Source organism: Triturus cristatus, chromosome 6 (assembly GCF_964204655.1).
Source record: "Triturus cristatus chromosome 6, aTriCri1.1, whole genome shotgun sequence".
Taxonomy (NCBI): domain Eukaryota; kingdom Metazoa; phylum Chordata; class Amphibia; order Caudata; family Salamandridae; genus Triturus; species Triturus cristatus.
The window spans coordinates 1,635,570,422-1,635,592,301 of NC_140589.1; the positions used below are offsets into that span (position 1 = coordinate 1,635,570,422).

Genomic DNA, 21,880 nt, shown 5'->3' on the forward strand with positions numbered 1-21,880 from the left:
TGTACAGGGCTGAGTTGTTGTCTATACCAGCTGCTGAAGTCACCTTCTGTCACAGGAGTGTGCAGGGCTGCGGTGTGTCTTTACCAGCTGCTGAAGTCACCTTCCAGGACAGGTGTGTGGGGCTGCGGCGCTGTCTATACCAGCTGCTGAAGTCACCTTCAGTCGGCAGGAGTGTGCAGGGCTGCGTCGTTGTCTATACCAGCTGCTGAAGTCACCTTATGTCACAGGAGTGTGCAGGGCCGTGGCGCGGTCTATACCAGCTGCTGAAGTCACCTTCAGTCGGCAAAAGTGTACAGGGCTGCGTTGTTGTCTTTACCAGCTGCTGAAGTCACCTTCTGTCACAGGAGTGTGCAGGGCTGCGGCGTGTCTTTACCAGCTGCTGAAGTCACCTTCTGTCACAGGAGTGTGCAGGGCTGCGGCGTGTCTATACCAGCTGCTGAAGTCACCTTCTGTCTGCAGGAGTGTACAGGGCTGTGTTGTTGTCTATATCAGCTGCTGAAGTCACCTTATGTCACAGGAGTGTGCAGGGCTGCGGCGTGTCTTTACCAGCTGCTGAAGTCACCTTCTAGGGCAGGAGTGTGTAGGGCTGCGGCGCTGTCTATACCAGCTGCTGAAGTCACCTTCTGTCTGCAGGAGTGTACAGGGCTGAGTTGTTGTCTATACCAGCTGCTGAAGTCACCTTATGTCACAGGAGTGTGCAGGGCTGCGTCGTTGTCTATACCAGCTGCTGAAGTCACCTTCTGTCACAGGAGTGTGTAGGGCTGCGGCGCTGTCTATACCAGCTGCTGAAGTCACCTTATGTCACAGGAGTGTGCAGGGCTGCGTTGTTGTCTATACCAGCTGCTGAAGTCACCTTCTGTCACAGGAGTGTGCAGGGCTGCGGCGCTGTCTTTACCAGCTGCTGAAGTCACCTTCTAGGACAGGAGTGTGTAGGGCTGCGGCGCTGTCTATACCAGCTGCTGAAGTCACCTTCTGTCACAGGAGTGTGCAGGGCTGCGGCGCTGTCTTTACCAGCTGCTGAAGTCACCTTCTAGGACAGGAGTGTGTAGGGCTGCGGCGCTGTCTATACCAGCTGCTGAAGTCACCTTCTGTCTGCAGGAGTGTACAGGGCTGAGTTGTTGTCTATACCAGCTGCTGAAGTCACCTTATGTCACAGGAGTGTGCAGGGCTGCGGCGCTGACTTTACCAGCTGCTGAAGTCACCTTCTAGGACAGGAGTGTGTAGGGCTGCGGCGCTGTCTATACCAGCTGCTGAAGTCACCTTCTGTCTGCAGGAGTGTACAGGGCTGAGTTGTTGTCTATACCAGCTGCTGAAGTCACCTTATGTCACAGGAGTGTGCAGGGCTGCGTCGTTGTCTATACCAGCTGCTGAAGTCACCTTCTGTCACAGGAGTGTGCAGGGCCGTGGCGCGGTCTATACCAGCTGCTGAAGTCACCTTCTGTCTGCAGGAGTGTACAGGGCTGAGTTGTTGTCTATACCAGCTGCTGAAGTCACCTTATGTCACAGGAGTGTGCAGGGCTGCGTCGTTGTCTATACCAGCTGCTGAAGTCACCTTCTGTCACAGGAGTGTGCAGGGCCGTGGCGCGGTCTATACCAGCTGCTGAAGTCACCTTCTGTCTGCAGGAGTGTACAGGGCTGAGTTGTTGTCTATACCAGCTGCTGAAGTCACCTTCTGTCACAGGAGTGTGCAGGGCTGCGGCGTGTCTTTACCAGCTGCTGAAGTCACCTTCTGTCACAGGAGTGTGTAGGGCCGTGGCGCGGTCTATACCAGCTGCTGAAGTCACCTTCTGTCACAGGAGTGTGCAGGGCTGCGGCGCTGTCTTTACCAGCTGCTGAAGTCACCTTCTAGGACAGGAGTGTGTAGGGCTGCGGCGCTGTCTATACCAGCTGCTGAAGTCACCTTCTGTCACTGGACTGTGCAGGGCCGTGGCGCGGTCTATACCAGCTGCTGAAGTCACCTTCTGTCTGCAGGAGTGTACAGGGCTGTGTTGTTGTCTATACCAGCTGCTGAAGTCACCTTCAGTCACAGGAGTGTGCAGGGCTGCGGCGCTGTCTTTACCAGCTGCTGAAGTCACCTTCTAGGACAGGAGTGTGTAGGGCTGCGGCGCTGTCTATACCAGCTGCTGAAGTCACCTTCTGTCTGCAGGAGTGTACAGGGCTGTGTTGTTGTCTATACCAGCTGCTGAAGTCACCTTCTGTCAACAGGCATGTGCAGGGCTGTGTTGTGGTCTATACCAGCTGCTGAAGTCACCTTCTGCCAGCAAGAGTGTGCTGGGCTGCATAGTTGTCCATACCATCTGCTGAAGTCACCTTATGTTGGCAGAAGTGTGCAGGGCTGTTTCGTCTATACCAACCGCTGAAGTCCCCTTCTGTCTGCAGGAGTGTACAGGAGTGCGTCATTGTCTATACCAACTGCTGAAGTCATCTTCTGTCTGTAGGAGTGTGCAGGGCTGGGTTGTTGTCTATACCCGCTGCAGTCGCCTTCTGTTGGCAGGAGTGTGCAGGGGTATGTTGTTGTCACCAGCCTCACCACTTACACCGCACACAAGAGTTCCCATCTTCTTGGAAGGCCGGTGTGCAATACGAAGCAGCTGTGCTGGAGAGAGACTCCTTTGCCTGTCAATGCTAGAACCTTCCCAAGATGGGTTAAGAGATAAGGAAAACGTACCATCACTCCTAATGTCTGACACTCTAATCACCAAATGAATGTTCTGTAAGCTGGTAAAATATGTAGATGATGCTTCCAACTTCCACTTCCAAACCCCATTTCTATGTATATTTTTTCTTGAATTATTTTTCTTTATGAAAATAGTTCTGGCAGACAGCTAAAGCAGTCTAAAACAATAGTTAACAATAGAGAACACACAAGAAGAAACGCACATTCGCATCTTTCCTAGAAACGTTTATAGAAAGATATTAAGTATACAAAGCCACAGGAAAATATTTCAAATATACCTGGAATATATCATATTTGCTTCCGATTATCACCAACGGTACTGGAAATGGGTCAATTAATTCCCGATCCTGTCAACAACAGAGAAGAATTTAACATTATGCGTCTAGCAATGGTGCAACTATTATATCTGAGTAGCAGTACAGTTGTAGTGCAATGGAGCATCAATATTATCAGCAAGGTAATGTAATTGGCACGAATAAAGTGAGCGCTATTAGGGCAGTTTAATAGGCCATTCTTTAGTTTGGATTTGAAGATCTGCAATGAGGGAGCAAGTCTAACCAGTAGCGGCTGGTTGGGAACGGTGGTGGGGGTTCGGGGGAGGGAAGGGGGAGTTAGAAAGAAAAAAAAAAACTTACCTCATCGTCGCTGATCGCCAGCCGCCGCCTCTCCTCCTCCAAGCAGGAACAGAGAGCAGGCAGCCTCCTGGAATCCGCTGACCAATCACAGCACTGCTAAGGCAACATTATGATCGGTTTGAGCGCGGTGGTTTCGTGCTCAGACGGGGACTGGGAGGCTAAGCATGTTCTCCACCCAGGCTGTAATGAAGCCCGGGTGGAAAACATTGAAAGAGGGCAAGATGGTGTGGCGGGCCCGGGAGGCCTGGCAAAACCGTCCTGCACATTTAAGTGCAGCTGGAACCACTCCTCCTCCCTCTCCCAGGCAAGACCCGCCCCGTCCCAACCTGGCTGGTTCCAAAAAGAAAATGATAATAACGTAACATTTTTAACGTTGCGTTATTATCATTTTCATTTTCTTTTTGTACTTAGTGGGGTGATGCCCCCGAGTCTTACATGGGTTGAAGTGGCATTATAGATCCTCCATTCATAACCTGTGAACATGCACTTGATACTGAACATTTTTTTTTTAACAAGATGCTTTGAAAACTAGTTTACATCGGATTCTTTAGAATTCAGTGTTACTGGCTTGATCCGGTTTTGTTGGAGGTAAGAATTGGAATTTATTTGTATCACTTTCTATATATGGTAGAAACATGTCTGGAGGTGCTTCATTCTTGTACAGTGAAGGCTAGTTGTTCCGGCTGAACTGTCCCTCTTGGCAGAGGTCTATGACCACCTTCAACATGGACCTTACCAATAGAGAATGTGAGACTAGAAATCACATGACATTTTTCAATTACTTTGACCACCCACGAAGGGACAAGGCTGAGATGAAGCTCCAAAGATTTGCCCTTTCTAAGCAAAAGCTTCAAGGTTTCAGGAAGCACTGGGCGAAAGTCAAACTGAGGCAAAGAAAGACCCTCTTTATGTGAAAGGACAAAACCGGATGAAAGATGGAAGTGAGATGCGGTATTTGGCATGCATCAGTTATATTCGCAATAATTTGTTGTACCATCTCCACAAAAAATACTTTGAAATGAGGGTTATGAATCTTCGGATGGGAGGGAAGTACTTGGTCTTGCATTGCTGTAATTATCGCCTGACAAGATGTTTATGGTGAAGGTTATGTTTGGTTTGATGATTGGCTTTGCTATTCATAAAGACAGATGGGTTTATCGTCCCCGACGATTTAAATGTCACACAAAGCATAAAGCCCCAACAGTAACAGTAATAATATTAATCTGTTCTTATTAGAAACTGGGTTTTTGGTTGAGGTGAGTATGAGCCGTCCTCAAGCAATAGCCACAATCCCCGTCAGGGTGACCCACAAAAACTCATTAAATTAACCTGTGCTCAACCCTCTGGTAGCTTGGCACATAAGAAATCAGGATTAACTTTGCTGCAATGTGTGAAGTATTTATGTAGCACTCAAGAAGTAAAAAAGTTGAAACACAACACAAGAAAAATCCCACACCAATTTAGAGAAATAAAGTAAAATGTAATACATTATATGACAGCAAAACAACAAAAATTCAATCAGAAGAACTAAAGTTATGAATTTTGAACGTTTTTAGTAAAAATTAGAGCATAATAGATCAAAATGCCAACAGCTTACATCTGGTCTTGCGAGACGACAGCAATGTCAAACATTATGGCCAGCCGTGATGGAGCACAGTTCAGATACATGAGGTAGATTAGGCCCAGTATCCGCTTACCTTCAGACTTAGAAGAATTTTTGAAGAAAAATGACTGATAATGTAAAGTTCAGTTGGGCAAGGCAGCCGGCGGAGCCTGAAGAAGAGGCGTCATCATCGGGGTGCCACTGAACAAAGTTGCAGTGACAATGTCTACCTTAGAACTTAGGACCTGATTTAGAACTTGGCGGACGGGTTACTCCGTCACAAAGGTGATGAATATCGCTTCAGCCAAAATATAAATCCCATTATATTATATAGGGATTTATATTTCACCTGACAGAATATCCGTCACCGTTGTGATGGAGTAACCCGTTCCCCAAGATCTAAAGCATACCCTCAGTCTCTTTTTTGGAAGTTGAACATTTCCAGAGAGACGAAGCTGCAGGCTGTGGCCAACAAGAGCTCCAGGAGGCCGGATACCCCTTCTGCAAGGAGCCACTGAACAGAATGTATTGCTGCAGAGAAGAATGTAGCGATGCACCTTGGGCGGCTCAGTGAGCAGGTACGTCCTGGTCTTCTCTTAGTTCACAGGGCACTTTTTGGCTGGAAAATTTCTAAGTCCCAAGTTTAGGTTTTAGGCTGTTTGGGCACTTTAGCTCCACTGCCAAGGGTCCAGGGCTGGGTGGACTCCACTTGGAGGCTAGGACTCAATTCAGACAGGGTCCAGATGCAGGGTTCAAGTTGTTAGAGCTCTTTGTTACCCTGTAGCACAGAACAGGAAGCCAGCCAACTAGACCTTGGAGTCACCCTCCCCCCACCAAGATGATTCTAGAATTCCTGTCCTCCCTCTCTAGGTTCTAAGGGGTCTGGGGTGACAATAGGCTAGTGTGAAGTTGTTAGTGAAAGTGCTGAGGCAGCTCCTTTAAATGTAAGTGGAACAGCTTCGCCAGAAAGCATGGTCCATCCTGCCAGGATGGTCCATCCTGGCAGGATGGACCATACTGCCAACACTTAGTCTCCTTTTGCCTCACTGTCTGCTAGGAATACACAAAAGTCAACTATCATGCTAATCAAGGTCATGTGACCCAGTATACAGGCTAGGACAAGAAAATGCCAACTTTCTAGAAGTCACTTTTTCAGAATTGTTACGTAAAATCTGACTTTACCATTACAATGGGTTTTAAATTACAATTCTTTAGAGAGCAAACATGACATTTGTATCTGCTCTGAAACAAACGCTTATTAAATGTAATAATGTAACCCATTGTTACCCTATAGGAGAGGTAGGCCTCATAGTAGTGAAAAACAAATGTAGGAGTTTTTCACTACCAGGACACATAAAACTCAAACGTGCAAGTCCAACTTTTCAAATACAATGTACTCTGACCCCTGGGCTGTTTAGGGCCTACCTCAGGGGTGACTTATGTAATACAAAGGAAATTTTAGGCCTGGCAAGGGGTTTATTTTGCCAAGTCAAATTGGCAGTTTAAAACTGCATACAGGCTGCAAATGGAAGGCCTGAGACATGTTTTAGAGGTTACTTAAGTGAGTGGCACAAAAAGTGCTGCATGCCCACTAGTAGCATTGAATTTATCAGCCCTGGGTATATTGTAAACCACTTAACTGGGGACAGATAAGTAAATAAAAAATACCTCAACTCTTTAAATAAAATGCACCCTGCTCTATTGGCTATTTGGATCCTACTCTAAGGGGAGACGTATATTTAATTGAAGAGCGAGGTTTGGGCCTGGCAAAGGGGTTATTCTGCCAGGTCGAATTGACAGTTTAAAACGGCAGACAGGCTCCAAGGGCAGGCCATAGTTTAAAAGGCCACTTAAGTGGGTGGCACCCTAAGTGCTGCAGGCCCACCAGTAGAATTTAATTTACAGGCTTTGAGTACATATCGTACCACTTTACTCTGGACTTATAAGTAAATTAAAGGTGCCAACCAGGTGCAAGCCAATTTTACCATGTTTTAAGGAGTGAGCACAAGCATGTTAGCACTGGTTAACAGCGGTAAAGTGCACAGAGTCCTAAAGTCTACAAAAATGAATTTCAGCAAGCAGAGAGTATGTAGACAAAATGTTTGGGGTAAGATCACCCTAAGGCTTACAGGTCTAACAGTTCTCATCAGAAATTGGACAGCAGATTTCACTAATTCAAGGCACTCAAAATGACTGGTACATCTGTCCTAAAGAGGAATCAATTCAAGACCTTTGAATTCCAAGTGAGCCATAAAGGGCACAATAATCACCCAACCTACCCCCCTAGGTTTGCTGATAGTAGGGAGCTGCCTTAAAGCTTTTACAATGAAGGTTTAAAACTCCTTTCTTACGTTTCTGCCTGTAGCAATAGTAGTCAAAGAACAGGGTAGCTTTACAGATCGTTTTCATGATGAAATGTTGAAATGACATCTACTATGCCATGTGCAAATAATAAAGGATGACTGTGAAGCCTGACCCCGATTCTGTGAAAAGTAGATCACATTTTGTATTGAAGAGTAGACTCAGATTTGTGCCCACACACAAGCCTGTTCAGGAGCCATACAGAAAGTGAGTTGGTTTCATTTCTCAATATGAATCAGGAGCTAATGAGTCGTCCATGGCACTCTGCAGTAATTCCCATGTTCCAATAGGGAGGCACCGTGACTTGAGCTTGTAGTCCTGAGTCACTCAGTGTTGTGTATTGCCATTTGAGTGCCCACCAGAATTCTCACATTTTTCCGCCATAATCTGTTAGGGACTTCTCTAGCCCCATATTATAACCCTTCATCCCCTATGAGGCTGGACTATCTGGCGTCAAAATATTTCATTATACCCCAGACTTATATTCTGTTCCCATTGATTTTTTTTAGACCAGCCAGGTAAAACAGTGCCTTCATATTGAGCATGTTGCACAACTGCAGAGACCTCAGGAGCTGCAGCAAAGAGGTCTTGGGCGGTCATGTGATGCAGCCTCCATATTGGGTGTAGCCCCATTTAAACTGCACCAAAGCATAAGTTCAATGCATGGCTTCTCAGCCATCCGTGTGAGAGGAAGCCTGTGAGCAGCTCTCGCCAGCTTTCAAAATTCTGAAGACTTCTGATTTTGGAGTACTAGCTCTGAGCTTGGAAAGTGCAGCTCGTAGGAGTGCTAAAGACCCACAGAAGCTCCTTGAGGTGATCTGAGAGCATCAAACCTTTTGGTGTGAATTCTGCCTCAAGCACAACAGGCCTCCCCAAGAGAAGGTCAGTGCACTAAGGAGGATCATTTTCTTGATTTAAGTAGCCTCGGACAAGCTGCTACCTGTTTTTAGATTCTGAAGCAAAGAGGACAGTTCTTCTTCAAAGTGAAATCTTCTGTGTTTAAGAAGGAACACTACTGGAGCTTTAGAGAACTTGCAATGAGGAAATGCTTAACTATGATGCAAAAAGTATTTGAACTGAACCTGGCACTTTCATATAGAGAACCCACACAACATCTGTGAAAGTAACTTCTGACTGTTATGCCATTGTTACACTGAAAGTAGAGAGCTGATGTCAATTGGAATCCAAAAGTGGGTTCTATTTAATTGTTCTTCATTTCTTTGCGTAGAAATTTCAAAACTGAGGTAACTTTGATTCATCCTAAGACTGAAGGCACCAAGCAGAGGCAGGGTGCTAGCAGCATTCCAGCTGACCAAGAAAACATCCGCCTTTCTTCTCTTCCTTCCACCTTCATATTCTCTGTCCAAACAATCCAGCATCTAGTAAAGATCGGTTGGATAATAGAACAGGGGACTGGAAAGATTCACTTCGCTCCTGCAGATGTTTCAGGATTTCAGTTAAGTGGATCTTGACCATCAGGGTGTTTCATGTTTCATGTAAAGTTGCTCTAGGGTTCTGATTTGAAATTCTTATTTGACAAAGGTTTTCAAATACGTTAGCGGTTTAATACAATGCTGCTAATTGGCACTTTGGGAAAACTATCAAAGAATTGTTATTTGTAAATCGAGTTGGTCTCGCCAGTAATAAGCAGTGGCAGAGTTACTTGCTTTGCAAATCCTGGTTTGCTTTGCAATCTGAAAAGTAAAACAAAAGATAAAAACGGCTTCTGGCGCGAACATAAGCACGTTTGCCATGCACTGGTTGCCATGCTAGAATTGTTTTTCTTTTAGTGACAAGATACATTCCGAGATGGCAATCGGACAGTCGCTACACAGGCGCACGCATAGGTGGCCATCTTGGAATGGTTTTTGTAACAAAGAAAACGCATTCCAAGACACCCACCCACGTGCACACATGCCAGCTTGGTTTTTTGATATACTTATACTCATGTAGCTGTATATCATGTGCAAACCATCACGCTATTAGCAGCCAACAAATCTTTGCACTTGGCAACCTGTTATTTTGCTGTCACTATTACGAGTATATGTTTTAAATTCCTAGTATGAAACAGGCTACAGGCCAAAAAGCCAGAAATTGCTGAAAGTATCCCACTGTTCATGGATCTATTTAGCAGCCATGCTTGTGCCTCCCAATTGTATCCACTTTTTCCCTGCCCTTTATGCCAAGTAGTCTCAATTACATATTCTATTTGTTTTGAATTGTCCCATGTTAGGCTAACATGGGGCATCCAATAAGGAAACTCCTTCTAAGCTCTTGCGCTTGTAGTCCTGAATTTATAATTAAAACACAAAACTCAAAGTACCAGAATGGCTAACATTTTAACCCGAGAGATCTAAGCGAATGAAAGCGTGTTGATATTAAGAGAAGTACATGATTACTGAACACCTGCCCGATATCTGTGCACTGTAGTTCTTCCGTCTTCATGGAAGTTGTCAATTTGCAATACTCCATCTCGGTCTGCGACTTGGCGTTTCAAATTGTACCCCTTCATCTCCCAGTGGTGAACAATGCCACGGAGCTCGGCCTGTGCACATTGCTGATGGAGTGAGGTGCTTACTGTGCCCGTGCTCCTTCAACAGCTGTTGCGCCCTGGACCCAAGAAGGGAAGGAAGACCCATTGTCGAAGAAGGGAATGTCACAAGATTCTATGGTACCGTAGGGACCGACCTCACAACTCTATTTACCACGCAAAGTGTGGTAGAAGGACACTAAAATGCTTTTAATATTGAAAAAGACATAGCTAGTGTTATGTAAAAGGTCGTTTTTGTATTGATGTATAATTTATGCCTTTTCCTGTACCATCAACATTACCAACGGCTGACCGACAGATACCACTCAACCCATAATTTGAACAGGGGCCGTTAGAGCATAGAGGTTAAACTTGCCACACTCATTCGAGTGACTACACAGTGACCTCGTCTTGATGTAGGATCCATGGACCTACCCGACAGCTGAGAAACTAATTCTGGAAAAGGGGTGCCTGGTGTGTGTGGCTGAAAGGTAAACACATTTAACGCGGATCGCTAAGATGTGGAAGTCAGGGGTGACAAACAGAACATAGTGGAAATGACAGACAGCAAAGCTATCTGCCAAATCAAGCAGTCTAAACGTATAATGTTCCCAAGGTAACGTGTACCTGTCCTACCTGGCATTCACTGGCATGGCAACGGTACCAGGGGTCTTCACGCAAGCAAGCAAAATGCCCCATTGTGTAGTTTGGTAACACAAGACAGGTATGGTCGGGATACAATGGAGCCCTCATGCCTTGCCCTCTGATGCCACCGCAACTACTGAACGATTGATAGCTACGTCCAAGCTGGCGTTGACTGCCTAAAATGCAAGGCATGGAAAATCACTACAGTGCCTTGTGTAATGCCAATGAATGATCCCAAGAAGTAGTAAAGTGCCTGTGTACAAAGCATTCAGAGTAACTCTTATTAGTCGCGTTGCATGCATAGGTAATTAAGACATAATTCAACGTTTCAACGTTCAGCTTGCATGGTACAAATTTGCATGTTCTTTTATGCAAACTATTTGTACATCTATTACTACACAATATATATGAAAATATCAAACCTACAGGATGGTCTTTGGGCAGAGATCGGCACATCTTCAATTTAACTTCATTTGCCAATTTGGAATTTGCTTTCCCCAATTCAGTTAATGTTTTTTCCAGATGCTTTCTAGTGACTTGCAGGAGTCTTTCCATGGTAGACCACAGCTCATTGGGTCTCGACAGATCCAAAACAAGAACTATTGAGAATGCCCTGCAGGAAAGCGAAAAAAAGTTTGCATTAGCTTTGGAATACCGAACAAACATAAAATGGCGAAAAACATTCTTAGAGCAACATTTCATAAAGATTAGTATTTATTTGCTCCAGTTTTTCAATAGACCACATAAGCCATGAAAATACCAGAGCAGTGCAAAAGACTACTGCTAGCACAGTTCTTCCTCTTACAGCCGATGCAAAAATAGTTAGTGGCCTCATCTGGCATGAAACAACACTTCATTCTATAAGAGGGGCTCATTAGAAAAAACGTTAAGAGCACCTTAAACATGTTCTTAGAAAAGTAGAAAACAGTGGATGTCCTAAAGAAGAAGTTACTTACATTTAATAATCGCAGATTCCTCACCTTTGGAATACTCCCAGATGCCAGACTAAGGGCTTGATTTAGAGTTTGGCTCACGGGTTTCTCCGTCACAAACGTGACTGCTATCCCGTCCGCCGTATTACAAGTGTCATAGGATATAATGGACTCGTAATACGGCAGACGAATATCCATCATGTATGTGACGGAGTATCCCGGTCAGCTAAACTATAAGTCAGGCCCTAGATCAGGAGACATTTTCCAGTAATGCTCCTATGCACTGGTAGGTGATGCTGTGTGGCTCCGTACTGACTCCATACTGCCCCGGACGTGATAGAGCAGAGCGTTTTCTAAGCACAACCCCTGTAAACTGACAGTTTCATCAAGATGTCTCCTTCCGCGCCCTCAGACCTGGAGCATATCACAAATTGCTGATGACAATGCACGGATTCCTTACTTGGGACTTTATTATAATGTTCAGGTGTCCACTCCACAGAATGGGGAGGAGGAAGGGCAGTGGGGAATCTGCAGTTAGATAGTGTATCCATCAGAAAGGGCATTACCAAAAGTAAGTAACTTGTTCTTTTATTGGATACTTTTAACTGCAGATTTCTCACCTTTAGAATAAAGGAGGGGAGTCTGGAGGAGTAGACTCAGACTATAAAGTAATGCAGGGCCGAAAGGGCAAAGTGACCTCTACACTGGACATGGCAGTCAAGGCAGTAGTGCTTCATGAATATATGCACAGACGCCCACATCACAACCTAGCCAAAAATGGTACTCTAACCCCCAATGCCACCACAGCAGCCTTGTGTAGGAGAGTAGGGTCTGCAATCCTATGATCACCCAGATTTTTTACTTTTGCTTCATTGGTTTACGACTTTCCCTGGCTGTGGGCCTGCCAATCAGACCCACAGCCTAGCTGTTCTCTCTCGAAATTAACACACATGTACATTAGGTGCATCCACTAATTGGAACTGGGCCGCCTTGTCAGTCCTTGTCTCAGCATACCACAGGTATCCAGGGCATCGGTGTACCCAGTGCCTACCAGGGGCTGCAGCATGTATTATGCCACCCCTGGATGGCCGCCCAAATTTGACACAACTGGCTGCACGACAGCTGGGGCAAGGTGGTGTAATCACCCGTTGCTGTAGGTGTAGTATTCCTATACCTAACCCTAAAATGGACACATGGATTCCTATCAGTCACTCCTATGGCAGGCCTTATCAATCCTGAAGGCAGAGTGCTGGGGATCATGTGGGACGGTGCTCTGGCGCGAGCTGAGTCCGTCGACGGCTTGCGGAACCAAGTCCTAAATAGCCGTTCCATGGTGACGCGGGCCAACTACCTTAAAATGCATTATAATCCTTGCGGTTATTTGCTAATTTTGGCATCGCATCACCTACACATGTCGAGTAAGGTGTCATACGAATTGGAATACGAACCCCTCGCCAATTCTGGCGACGGGGTTAGCATTCCCCCCTTTTAGAGGGGCACGACATGGAAGTAACCTTGAACCCCGGTTAAAGTTGACTCAAGCCTCAGCATCACAAAATGGATGCTGCCACCAGACACAAGTCTGACCTCCTGCTGCTGGGAGACATTCCAGCGAAGGGAGCTTGGACAAAGGGTTTCCTGTCGAAGGCGGTGTTAGCACCATCCCAGACAGGGTTTGTGTATCCCAGGTAGGTAGGGCTGAAAGGAAGGTGATTGCAAGTGGCGCCCCGGTGCTCACTGTGCATAGCCCGGCTCAAACCAGTTTCGGGGGCACACCAGCCCCTGAGCTGGGGCGAAGCCGGACAAAGGATAGCGGTGTAACCACCCCCCTCCTGGTCCCACCCATAGGTAGGACCTAGTCACAGGCCAGCCCCTTTTTCCTAGAATAAAGGTGGGAGCGGGTCACCTTCCCAAATTGGATAATTCTGAATCTTGAACTACTTTCCACGAAAGGAACTCTTGACTTTTCTGAAGACTCTCCCTTGTGGCTAAGGAGTAGCCACCCTGCGCCAGCAGGCACCACCTAAGCGCTTGCGGTTTGCTGTACGTCTCTCCCACGGATCAAGACTGCCCAGCTCGACGAGACCCGGGTTCCCTGCCATCTCTGACCTCTACCTACATCGTCAGCCCAGCTGAGATTCGTAGGTGTGACGAGACCTGCGGGACCGGCCATCTTCAGAACCTGCACGACGCTTATCTAACACGCCCACCGAGGGACCCTCGAGTGAGTGTACCTAGGGTTTGAGAAGCCCTAACCCTGAGCGGCTCCAGCACCGAAGTCCGCCTCCCCAGCATCCACGAGATCTGCGTGGGGGCCCTTCTGCTCCTTGCTGTTCACCGCGTTGTCCGACCACTCGCCGACCGGCTTGTGGCCCTCTTCACGACGCACCACGATAGTTTGTTTTTCATCACTGGTCTGGTTGCTCCAGACTGGCTCTTGCTCCCCTTCAACAGAGGAGTACCTCGGACCCTCCGGGTCCACTTCAGACGCCATCTTGACTCCCCCGCGTGGGTTTGCCACTGCCAAGACCTGCTGCCCCACTCCTGGGCCCAGCATCATCGACAGCAGACACCTTCGTGGGACAGCTCGCCCTCCATCCTGGTCGCCGCCGCGCCTCCTGGTCCGAGGAACAGCCGAGTCCGACGTCATCCACTCACCTGGTCGAGGTGACTTCAGCCGGTACCTTCCTGGTACCCACACGATCGCTGGCTAGCGGTTGAGAACTGAGTCCCCTCTGCTTTCAGGTTTCCTTCAACACCGATCCAGGCTTGGATCTCGCTGAAACATCGACACTGGTCGCCTGCCAGCAACTTCTTCTTTCAGGCTCCTGAGACTACAACGAGGACTCCCGACATCTTGCCGAACCTCACGCAGCCGCAGCCTCTGGGCTAGGTAACTCGAGCATTTCGGTGCTCCATCGCAGGTTCGCTCTACAAGTGTCCAGTTCCTTTTTCGTTTAGTCCCACTGATCGGATCACTCCGGAATCAGTAACTCCAGACTCTAACCACTCGCATTTCACTGTTAGCGTAGATGGTTTCTCGTGCCCTTCGGGCATTTGTGTAAATTGTGCAACTGAAGTATTTTCCAAGAGTTTTGTAGTGTGCTTAGCTCCCTGACTCATAAAGAGCCAGGGTAGTCTTGTTATAAATAAATATCTTTTATTTTCATAACAACTTGTGTGGTGTCCTTTCACTTGACGTTCAAGGGGTATAGGTGATGGTAAACAGCTGGCTTAACACGCCCTCTAGAGTTTAGCCCAAAGACTGCTCGTATCCACGCTACTAGGATAGCTGGTCTAAAAGGTTGACTTACAACCAATCATCAATAAGGGTCGTTTGGAATGATACACAGTGATCACTAGAATAGTGAGCACTACATATCAGGCCAACTTCTCACATTGGTGAGCAGCGGTTGGGATTTGAGCTTGCTGTTGTTTTACCACACACGTATCCTAAGAATATCAAAGTTAAAGATCACATAAGTACCCAGGTACATATAACTTAACTTAGAATACTCTGAGTTCTACTGAACCAGCTGTTGTAGCGTAACAGGGCTTAGCACACCCTGACTACAACTCTTAGCAAGGGATCAGTAGGTAAACAAATAGTGTAGGTAGGTGCATCACTTACACCTCACTAGAAGCATGTCGGTCCACGGAGAGTCTGCGGAGACTCCCTTAGTGGTCAGTGACCCTCCACAGGTCGTGTCACGATATGCAGCTCTTAGCTTCAAGGAGATGAGACAACTGTGTGCCTCCAGGAAGCTAAACCAGGGTTCTAACCCTACCATCGCATTTCTGATAGGTCTCTTAGAGACGTACGATGCCAGGAGGTCCTCTAACACAGGTCCCCCCAATGCTGATGGGAACATGCCTCCCTTAGAGGGAACCCTTGGTGACCCAGACCTCGACCTCCATACAGAGGAGGAAGACGAGGAGGAGTTATCAGGAGACGAGGCAAACAAAGGTCCAGTGGTAGTCGGCAGGCTTACGAGAACCAACTTAAGCAGGCATGAGAGTGGAACTGGGGGAGCCCCGGGCCCACGCTCAAGCAGGCCTAACATTGGGAACGGACGAGCTAGGTCTCTCTCCAGAGGCTCTAACAGATCTGTTCGTACACATGTCTCTCAGGCATCTTCTCAGAGAGGAATGACGTCCCCTCAGAGAAGGGAGCATGAAGCGAAGATGAGGGAAGTCAATCTGAGGATCGAGCGGGAAGAACTTGCCCTCGCCAAAGAAAGACTTGCCTTAGCCCGAGAGCAGAAATTAAGTGGGTTAGATCCCACTGGTGGCAGCATTCTCCTTAGAGAGAAAGACAGGGGTATAGACACTAGACACCTGAGTAAAATAGTGCCCCCTTTAAGCAAGGGGACGACATCCACAAGTGGATAACTGCTTTGGAGAGGGCCTGCACTGTCCAGTGCGTCCCCCAAAGTCAGTGGGCAGCTATACTGTGGCTCTCCTTTGAAGGTAAAGGGCGAGACAAGCTCCTCACTACTAGAGCTGAGGATGCAAACAACTACCAAGTCCTGAAGAATACACTGATTGATAGGTTTGGCTTAACCACGGAACAGTACAGGTTGCTGTTCAGGAACACCCAGAAAATCCAGTCTCAGGATTGGACTGACTTTGTCGATTGTGCCACTAAGGCTTTGGAGGGCTGGTTGCTGGGTAGCAAGGTTACTGATTACACAGGATTGTACAATCTTATCATGAGAGAACAGATTTTAAACAACTGTCAGAACCAATTGTTGCATCAGCACCTTGTCGACTCGGATCTGACCTCTCCCCAAGAATTGGGAAAAAAGGCAGACAGATGGGTCAGAACAAGGGTCAAGCAGAACCAGAACCAGAACCAGGGTGGTCAGAAGAAAGCAGACCAAAAGGGTAGTAACAAGAACGAACAAAATGACCAGAAGTCTTCGACAGGTCCCCAACAAACCAAAGAGGGTGGGGGTCAGGCTTCACAGAAGAAGAAGACTCAAGAAGGCCAGTCAAAAAGGTGGTGCCAATACTGTAAAAGTAAGACTCACTGGTTTAGTGAGTGCACCAAGAAAGGAGGGCAAACTCCTGCCACTGCAGCCCCTAAGGCACCTGCACCCCCTAGTACAGTCAGCAGTGGTAGTGCGCCTCCCAAGGCATTAGTTGGGTTAACCTTGGGAACCGAGGGGAGTGACGACTTAGTCAGCACGCTCACTCAGGCCGCCCTTGTCTGTACAGGGGATATGGATATGTCCCCTGATGCCAGTCCCAATACTTTGGGCAAATACAGACAGACACCTTTGATCAATGGAAAAGTGGCTCAGGCCTACAGGGACACTTGTGCCAGTGTCACCATGGTGACGCCTAACTTTGTGGACCCTGGACAGATCATGCTAGGTACCGATTACCTAGTGACCAATGCCAGCAACGTCACTACCAATCACAGTATGGCAGTTGTTGATTTCTCCTGGGGAGGGGTAATTGGCCCGAAAAAGGTTGTGGTTAGTTCAGACCTCCCCGTAGAATGTCTGTTGGGCAATGATTTGGAAACGTCACAATAGTCAGAAGTGGAGCAGAGGACTCACATGGAAATGTTAGGCTTGCCAGCACATGTCCTTGCTGTGACCAGGTCACAGGCCAAAAGATGCCCCACTGAACAAGTGCTGGATCCTGGAAGAACGGACCAGACACCTTCCAAGAAAAGGAGCAGTAAGGGTAAGGCTTCGCCTTCCCCCTTGCCCCAGGTCGTGGATCAAGTCTCTGTGGAGGCTGACCTTAAAGAACTGAGGGAAACTGAGCCGAAAGAGCTTGAACCTGGTCAGGTTGAGTTTCTGGGCTCAGGGGGACCCTCCAGGGAAGACCTGGGGAAGGCACAGTTAGACTGCCCCTCACTTGAACCCCTCAGACAGCAGGCTGCTGCTGAGGCTGCAGGGAACGCCACAGGTACCCACAAAGTGTACTGGGACGATGGACTCCTGTACTCCGAAGCAAGAGACCCCAAACCTGGCGCGACCAGGAGGCTGGTCATCCCCTTGTCTCTGAGAGGGTTCCTTCTTACCTTGGCCCACGAGATTCCCCTTGCAGGTCACTTAGGCCAGAATAAGACTTGGGACAGAATTGTTCCACACTTTCACTGGCCCCACATGTCCGAAGATAAGAAGGAGTTTTGCCGCTCCTGTGTCACTTGCCAAGCCAGTGGTAAGTCAGGTGGCACGACAAAGGCCCCCCTCATACCACTACCGGTGGTGGGGGTGCCCTTTGAACGAGTGGGGATCGACATTGTCGGACCAATGGAACCCCAGACAGCATCAGGGCACAAGTTTATACTGGTGGTGGTGGACCACGCCACCAGGTATCCTGAAGCTATTCCCCTTAGGACCACTACAGCACCTGTTGTGGCACGGGCCCTAGTTGGAGTGTTCTCCAGAGTGGGCTTCCCTAAGGAGGTTGTCTCAGACAGAGGTAAAAACGTCATGTCGGGATATCTGACTGCAATGTGGAAGGAGTGCGGTGTCAACTACAAGTTCACCACACCCTATCACCCGCAATGCAATGGGCTTGTTGAGAGATTCAACAGGACCCTAAAAGGGATGATTCACGGACTACCTGAAAAGCTTCAGCGGAGATGGGATGTCCTGATACCCTGCCTCTTGTTCGCCTACAGAGAGGTCCCGCAGAAGGGGGTTGGCTACAGCCCTTTGAGCTTCTGTTCGGACATCCTGTAAGGGGACCCCTTTGTTTGGTAAAGGAAGGATGGGAGAGACCTCTCAGAAAGCCGGCATCAAACATTGTGGACTATGTGCTCGGCCTCCGCTCGCGGATGGCGGAGTACATGGAAAAGGCATCTAAAAACCTTGAGGCGAGCCAAGAATTACAGAAAGCTTGGCACGACCAAAAGGCTGTCCTGACTGTGTACCAGCCTGGACAGAAGGTGTGGGTGCTGGAGCCAGTGGCCCCAGCAGCACTCAAAGACAAATGGTCTGGGCCCCACACGATCATTGAGCAAAAGGGAGAGGTCACCTACTTGGTAGACCTGGGAACTCCCCGGAGCCCCCACCGGGTGCTCCATGTAAACAGGCTCAAGGCATATGTCGACAGGGAGGGCATGGGCTTGCTCATGGCCACAGATGAGGGACAGGAGGAGGAGAGTGACCCTCTCCCGGACCTGCTCTCTCAGAACCCTGACGATGGGTCAGTAGATGGTGTTGTCTTTTGCGGCAGCCTCTCTGGACATCAACAAAAGGATTGTAAACAGGTTCTTCAATCCTTTCGACATATGTTCTCTCTGACACCCAGTCAGACCAATTGGTGTACCCATGAGGTCGACACTGGGGACAGTCTGCCCGTAAAGAGTAAAATCTATCGACAGCCTGATCATGTCAGAGACTGCATCAAGACAGAGGTGCAGAAAATGTTGGAGCTGGGAGTCATTGAGCCCTCGGACAGCCCCTGGGCTAGTCCCGTAGTTCTCGTGCCGAAACCTCACACCCAGGGCGGTAAGAAAGAGATGAGGTTTTGCGTGGACTACAGAGGCCTCAATGCAGTCACTAAGACTGACGCCCACCCAATACCAAGAGCAGACGAACTTATAGACCGGTTGGCTTCGGCCAACTACTTAAGTACGTTTGACCTGACAGCTGGGTATTGGCAAATCAGGTTAGCTGAGGAGGCCAAACCCAAAACAGCATTTTCTACCCCGGGTGGGCATTATCAGTTCGTGGTAATGCCCTTTGGTTTGAAAAATGCACCTGCCACCTTCCAAAGGCTGGTGAATCGAGTTCTCACTGGGTTGGACGACTTCTGTGCGGCGTATCTGGACGATATCGCTGTCTTTAGCTCCACCTGGGAGGATCACCTGGTCCACCTGAGGAAAGTGTTAGAGGCCCTGCAAAAGGCAGGCCTCACTATCAAGGCCACTAAGTGCCAGATAGGGCAGACACAGGTTGTATACCTGGGCCACCTTGTAGGTGGAGGCCAGGTTCAGCCATTGGAGAGCAAAATACAGGCCATCCAGGACTGGGCTCCTCCAACCACCCAGACTCAGGTTCGAGCTTTCTTGGGCCTGACTGGTTATTACCGGAAATTTGTCAGAAATTATGGATCCATTGTGACCCCGCTAAACGATCTGACAAGTAAAAAGATGCCAAAAAAAGTTCAGTGGACAGCAAGCTGTCAGAAGGCATTCGATGACCTAAAGCAGGCCATGTGCACAGCACCTATCCTAAAGAGTCCAGACTACTCCAAACCATTCATTGTCCAAACAGACGCTTCGGAGTTGGGTGTGGGAGCTGTTCTATCTCAACTGAATTTTGATGGTCATGACCAGTCCATAGCTTTTATTAGCAGGAGGCTGACCCCCAGAGAGAAGAATTGGTCAGCTATTGAGAGGGAGGCCTTTGCTGTGGTTTGGGCCCTGAAGAAGTTGAGGCCATACTTGTTTGGCACTCACTTCAAGATTCAGACCGACCATAAGCCCCTCTTGTGGCTAAATCAAATGAAGGGTGAAAACCCCAAACTACTTAGGTGGTCCATTTCCCTACAGGGGATGGACTTCACAGTGGAGCATAGACCTGGCACTGATCATGGCAATGCAGATGGGCTCTCCAGGTATTTCCACTTAGAGCAAGAAGACTCACCTAGTCAAGGTTAGCTTATTGTCCCAAAGTTTGGGGGGGGGGTCATGTAGGAGAGTAGGGTCTGCAATCCTATGATCACCCAGATTTTTTGCTTTTGCTTCATTGGTTTACGACTTTCCCTGGCTGTGGGCCTGCCAATCAGACCCACAGCCTAGCTGTTCTCTCTCGAAATTAACACACATGTACATTAGGTGCATCCACTAATTGGAACTGGGCAGCCTTGTCAGTCCCTGTCTCAGCATACCACAGGTATCCAGGGCATCGGTGTACCCAGGGCCTACCAGGGGCTGCAGCATGTATTATGCCACCCCTGGATGGCTGCCCAAATTTGACACAACTGGCTGCACGACAGCTGGGGCAAGGTGGTGTAATCACCCGTTGCTGTAGGTGTAGTATTCCTATACCTAACCCTAAAATGGACACATGGATTCCTATCAGTCACTCCTATGGCAGGCCTTATCAATCCTGAAGGCAGAGTGCTGGGGATCATGTGGGACGGTGCTCTGGCGCGAGCTGAGCCCGTCGACGGCTTGCGGAACCAAGTCCTAAATAGCCGTTCCATGGTGACGCGGGCCAACTACCTTAAAATGCATTATAATCCTTGCGGTTATTTGCTAACTTTGGCATCGCATCACCTACACATGTCGAGTAAGGTGTCATACGAATTGGAATACGAACCCCTCGCCAATTCTGGCGACGGGGTTAGCATTCCCCCCTTTTAGAGGGGCACGACATGGAAGTAACCTTGAACCCCGGTTAAAGTTGACTCAAGCCTCAGCATCACAAAATGGATGCTGCCACCAGACACAAGTCTGACCTCCTGCTGCTGGGAGACCTTCCAGCGAAGGGAGCTTGGACAAAGGGTTTCCTGTCAAGGGCGGTGTTAGCACCATCCCAGACAGGGTTTGTGTATCCCAGGTAGGCAGGGCTGAAAAGAAGGTGATTGCAAGTGGCGCCCCGGTGCTCACTGTGCATAGCCCGGCTCAAACCAGTTTCGGGGGCACACCAGCCCCTGAGCTGGGGCGAAGCCAGACAAAGTATAGGGGTGTAACCACCCCCCTCCTGGTCCCACCCATAGGTAGGACCTAGTCACAGGCCAGCCCCTTTTTCCTAGAATAAAGGTGGGAGCGGGTCCCCTTCCCAAATTGGATAGTTCTGAATCTTGAACTACTTTCCACGAAAGGAACTCTTGACTTTTCTGAAGACTCTCCCTTGTGGCTAAGGAGTAGCCACCCTGCGCCAGCAGGCACCACCTAAGCGCTTGCGGTTTGCTGTACGTCTCTCCCACGGAACAAGACTGCCCAGTTCGACGAGACCCGGGTTCCCTGCCATCTCTGACCTCTACCTACATCGTCAGCCCAGCTGAGATTCGTAGGTGTGACGAGACCTGCGGGACCGGCCATCTTCAGAACCTGCACGACGCTTATCTAACACGCCCACCGAGGGACCCTCGAGTGAGTGTACCTAGGGTTTGAGAAGCCCTAACCCTGAGCGGCTCCAGCACCGAAGTCCGCCTCCCCAGCATCCACGAGATCTGCGTGGGGGCCCTTCTGCTCCTTGCTGTTCACCGCGTTGTCCGACCACTCGCCGACTGGCTTGTGGCCCTCTTCACGACGCACCACGATAGTTTGTTTTTCATCACTGGTCTGGTTGCTCCAGACTGGCTCTTGCTCCCCTTCAACAGAGGAGTACCTCGGACCCTCCGGGTCCACTTCAGACGCCATCTTGACTCCCCCGCGTGGGTTTGCCACTGCCAAGACCTGCTGCCCCACTCCTGGGCCCAGCATCATCGACAGCAGACACCTTCGTGGGACAGCTCGCCCTCCATCCTGGTCGCCGCCGCGCCTCCTGGTCCGAGGAACAGCCGAGTCCGACGTCA

At 48.7% G+C, this 21,880-nt stretch overlaps 1 protein-coding gene across 1 annotated transcript in view; it reads right to left on the minus strand.

Annotated features, from left to right (window-relative positions):
- The window catches only part of DYNC2LI1 (dynein cytoplasmic 2 light intermediate chain 1), a 330,466-nt gene that overhangs the window by 119,539 nt on the left and 189,047 nt on the right, over window positions 1–21,880 (minus strand). The window contains exons 6-7 of the mRNA XM_085612784.1: window positions 10,878–11,064; window positions 2,956–3,024 (exon numbers count right to left, since the gene is read on the minus strand). Coding sequence (XP_085468910.1) covers window positions 2,956–3,024; window positions 10,878–11,064 — 256 coding nt within the window. The remainder of the gene's footprint in view (window positions 1–2,955; window positions 3,025–10,877; window positions 11,065–21,880) is intronic.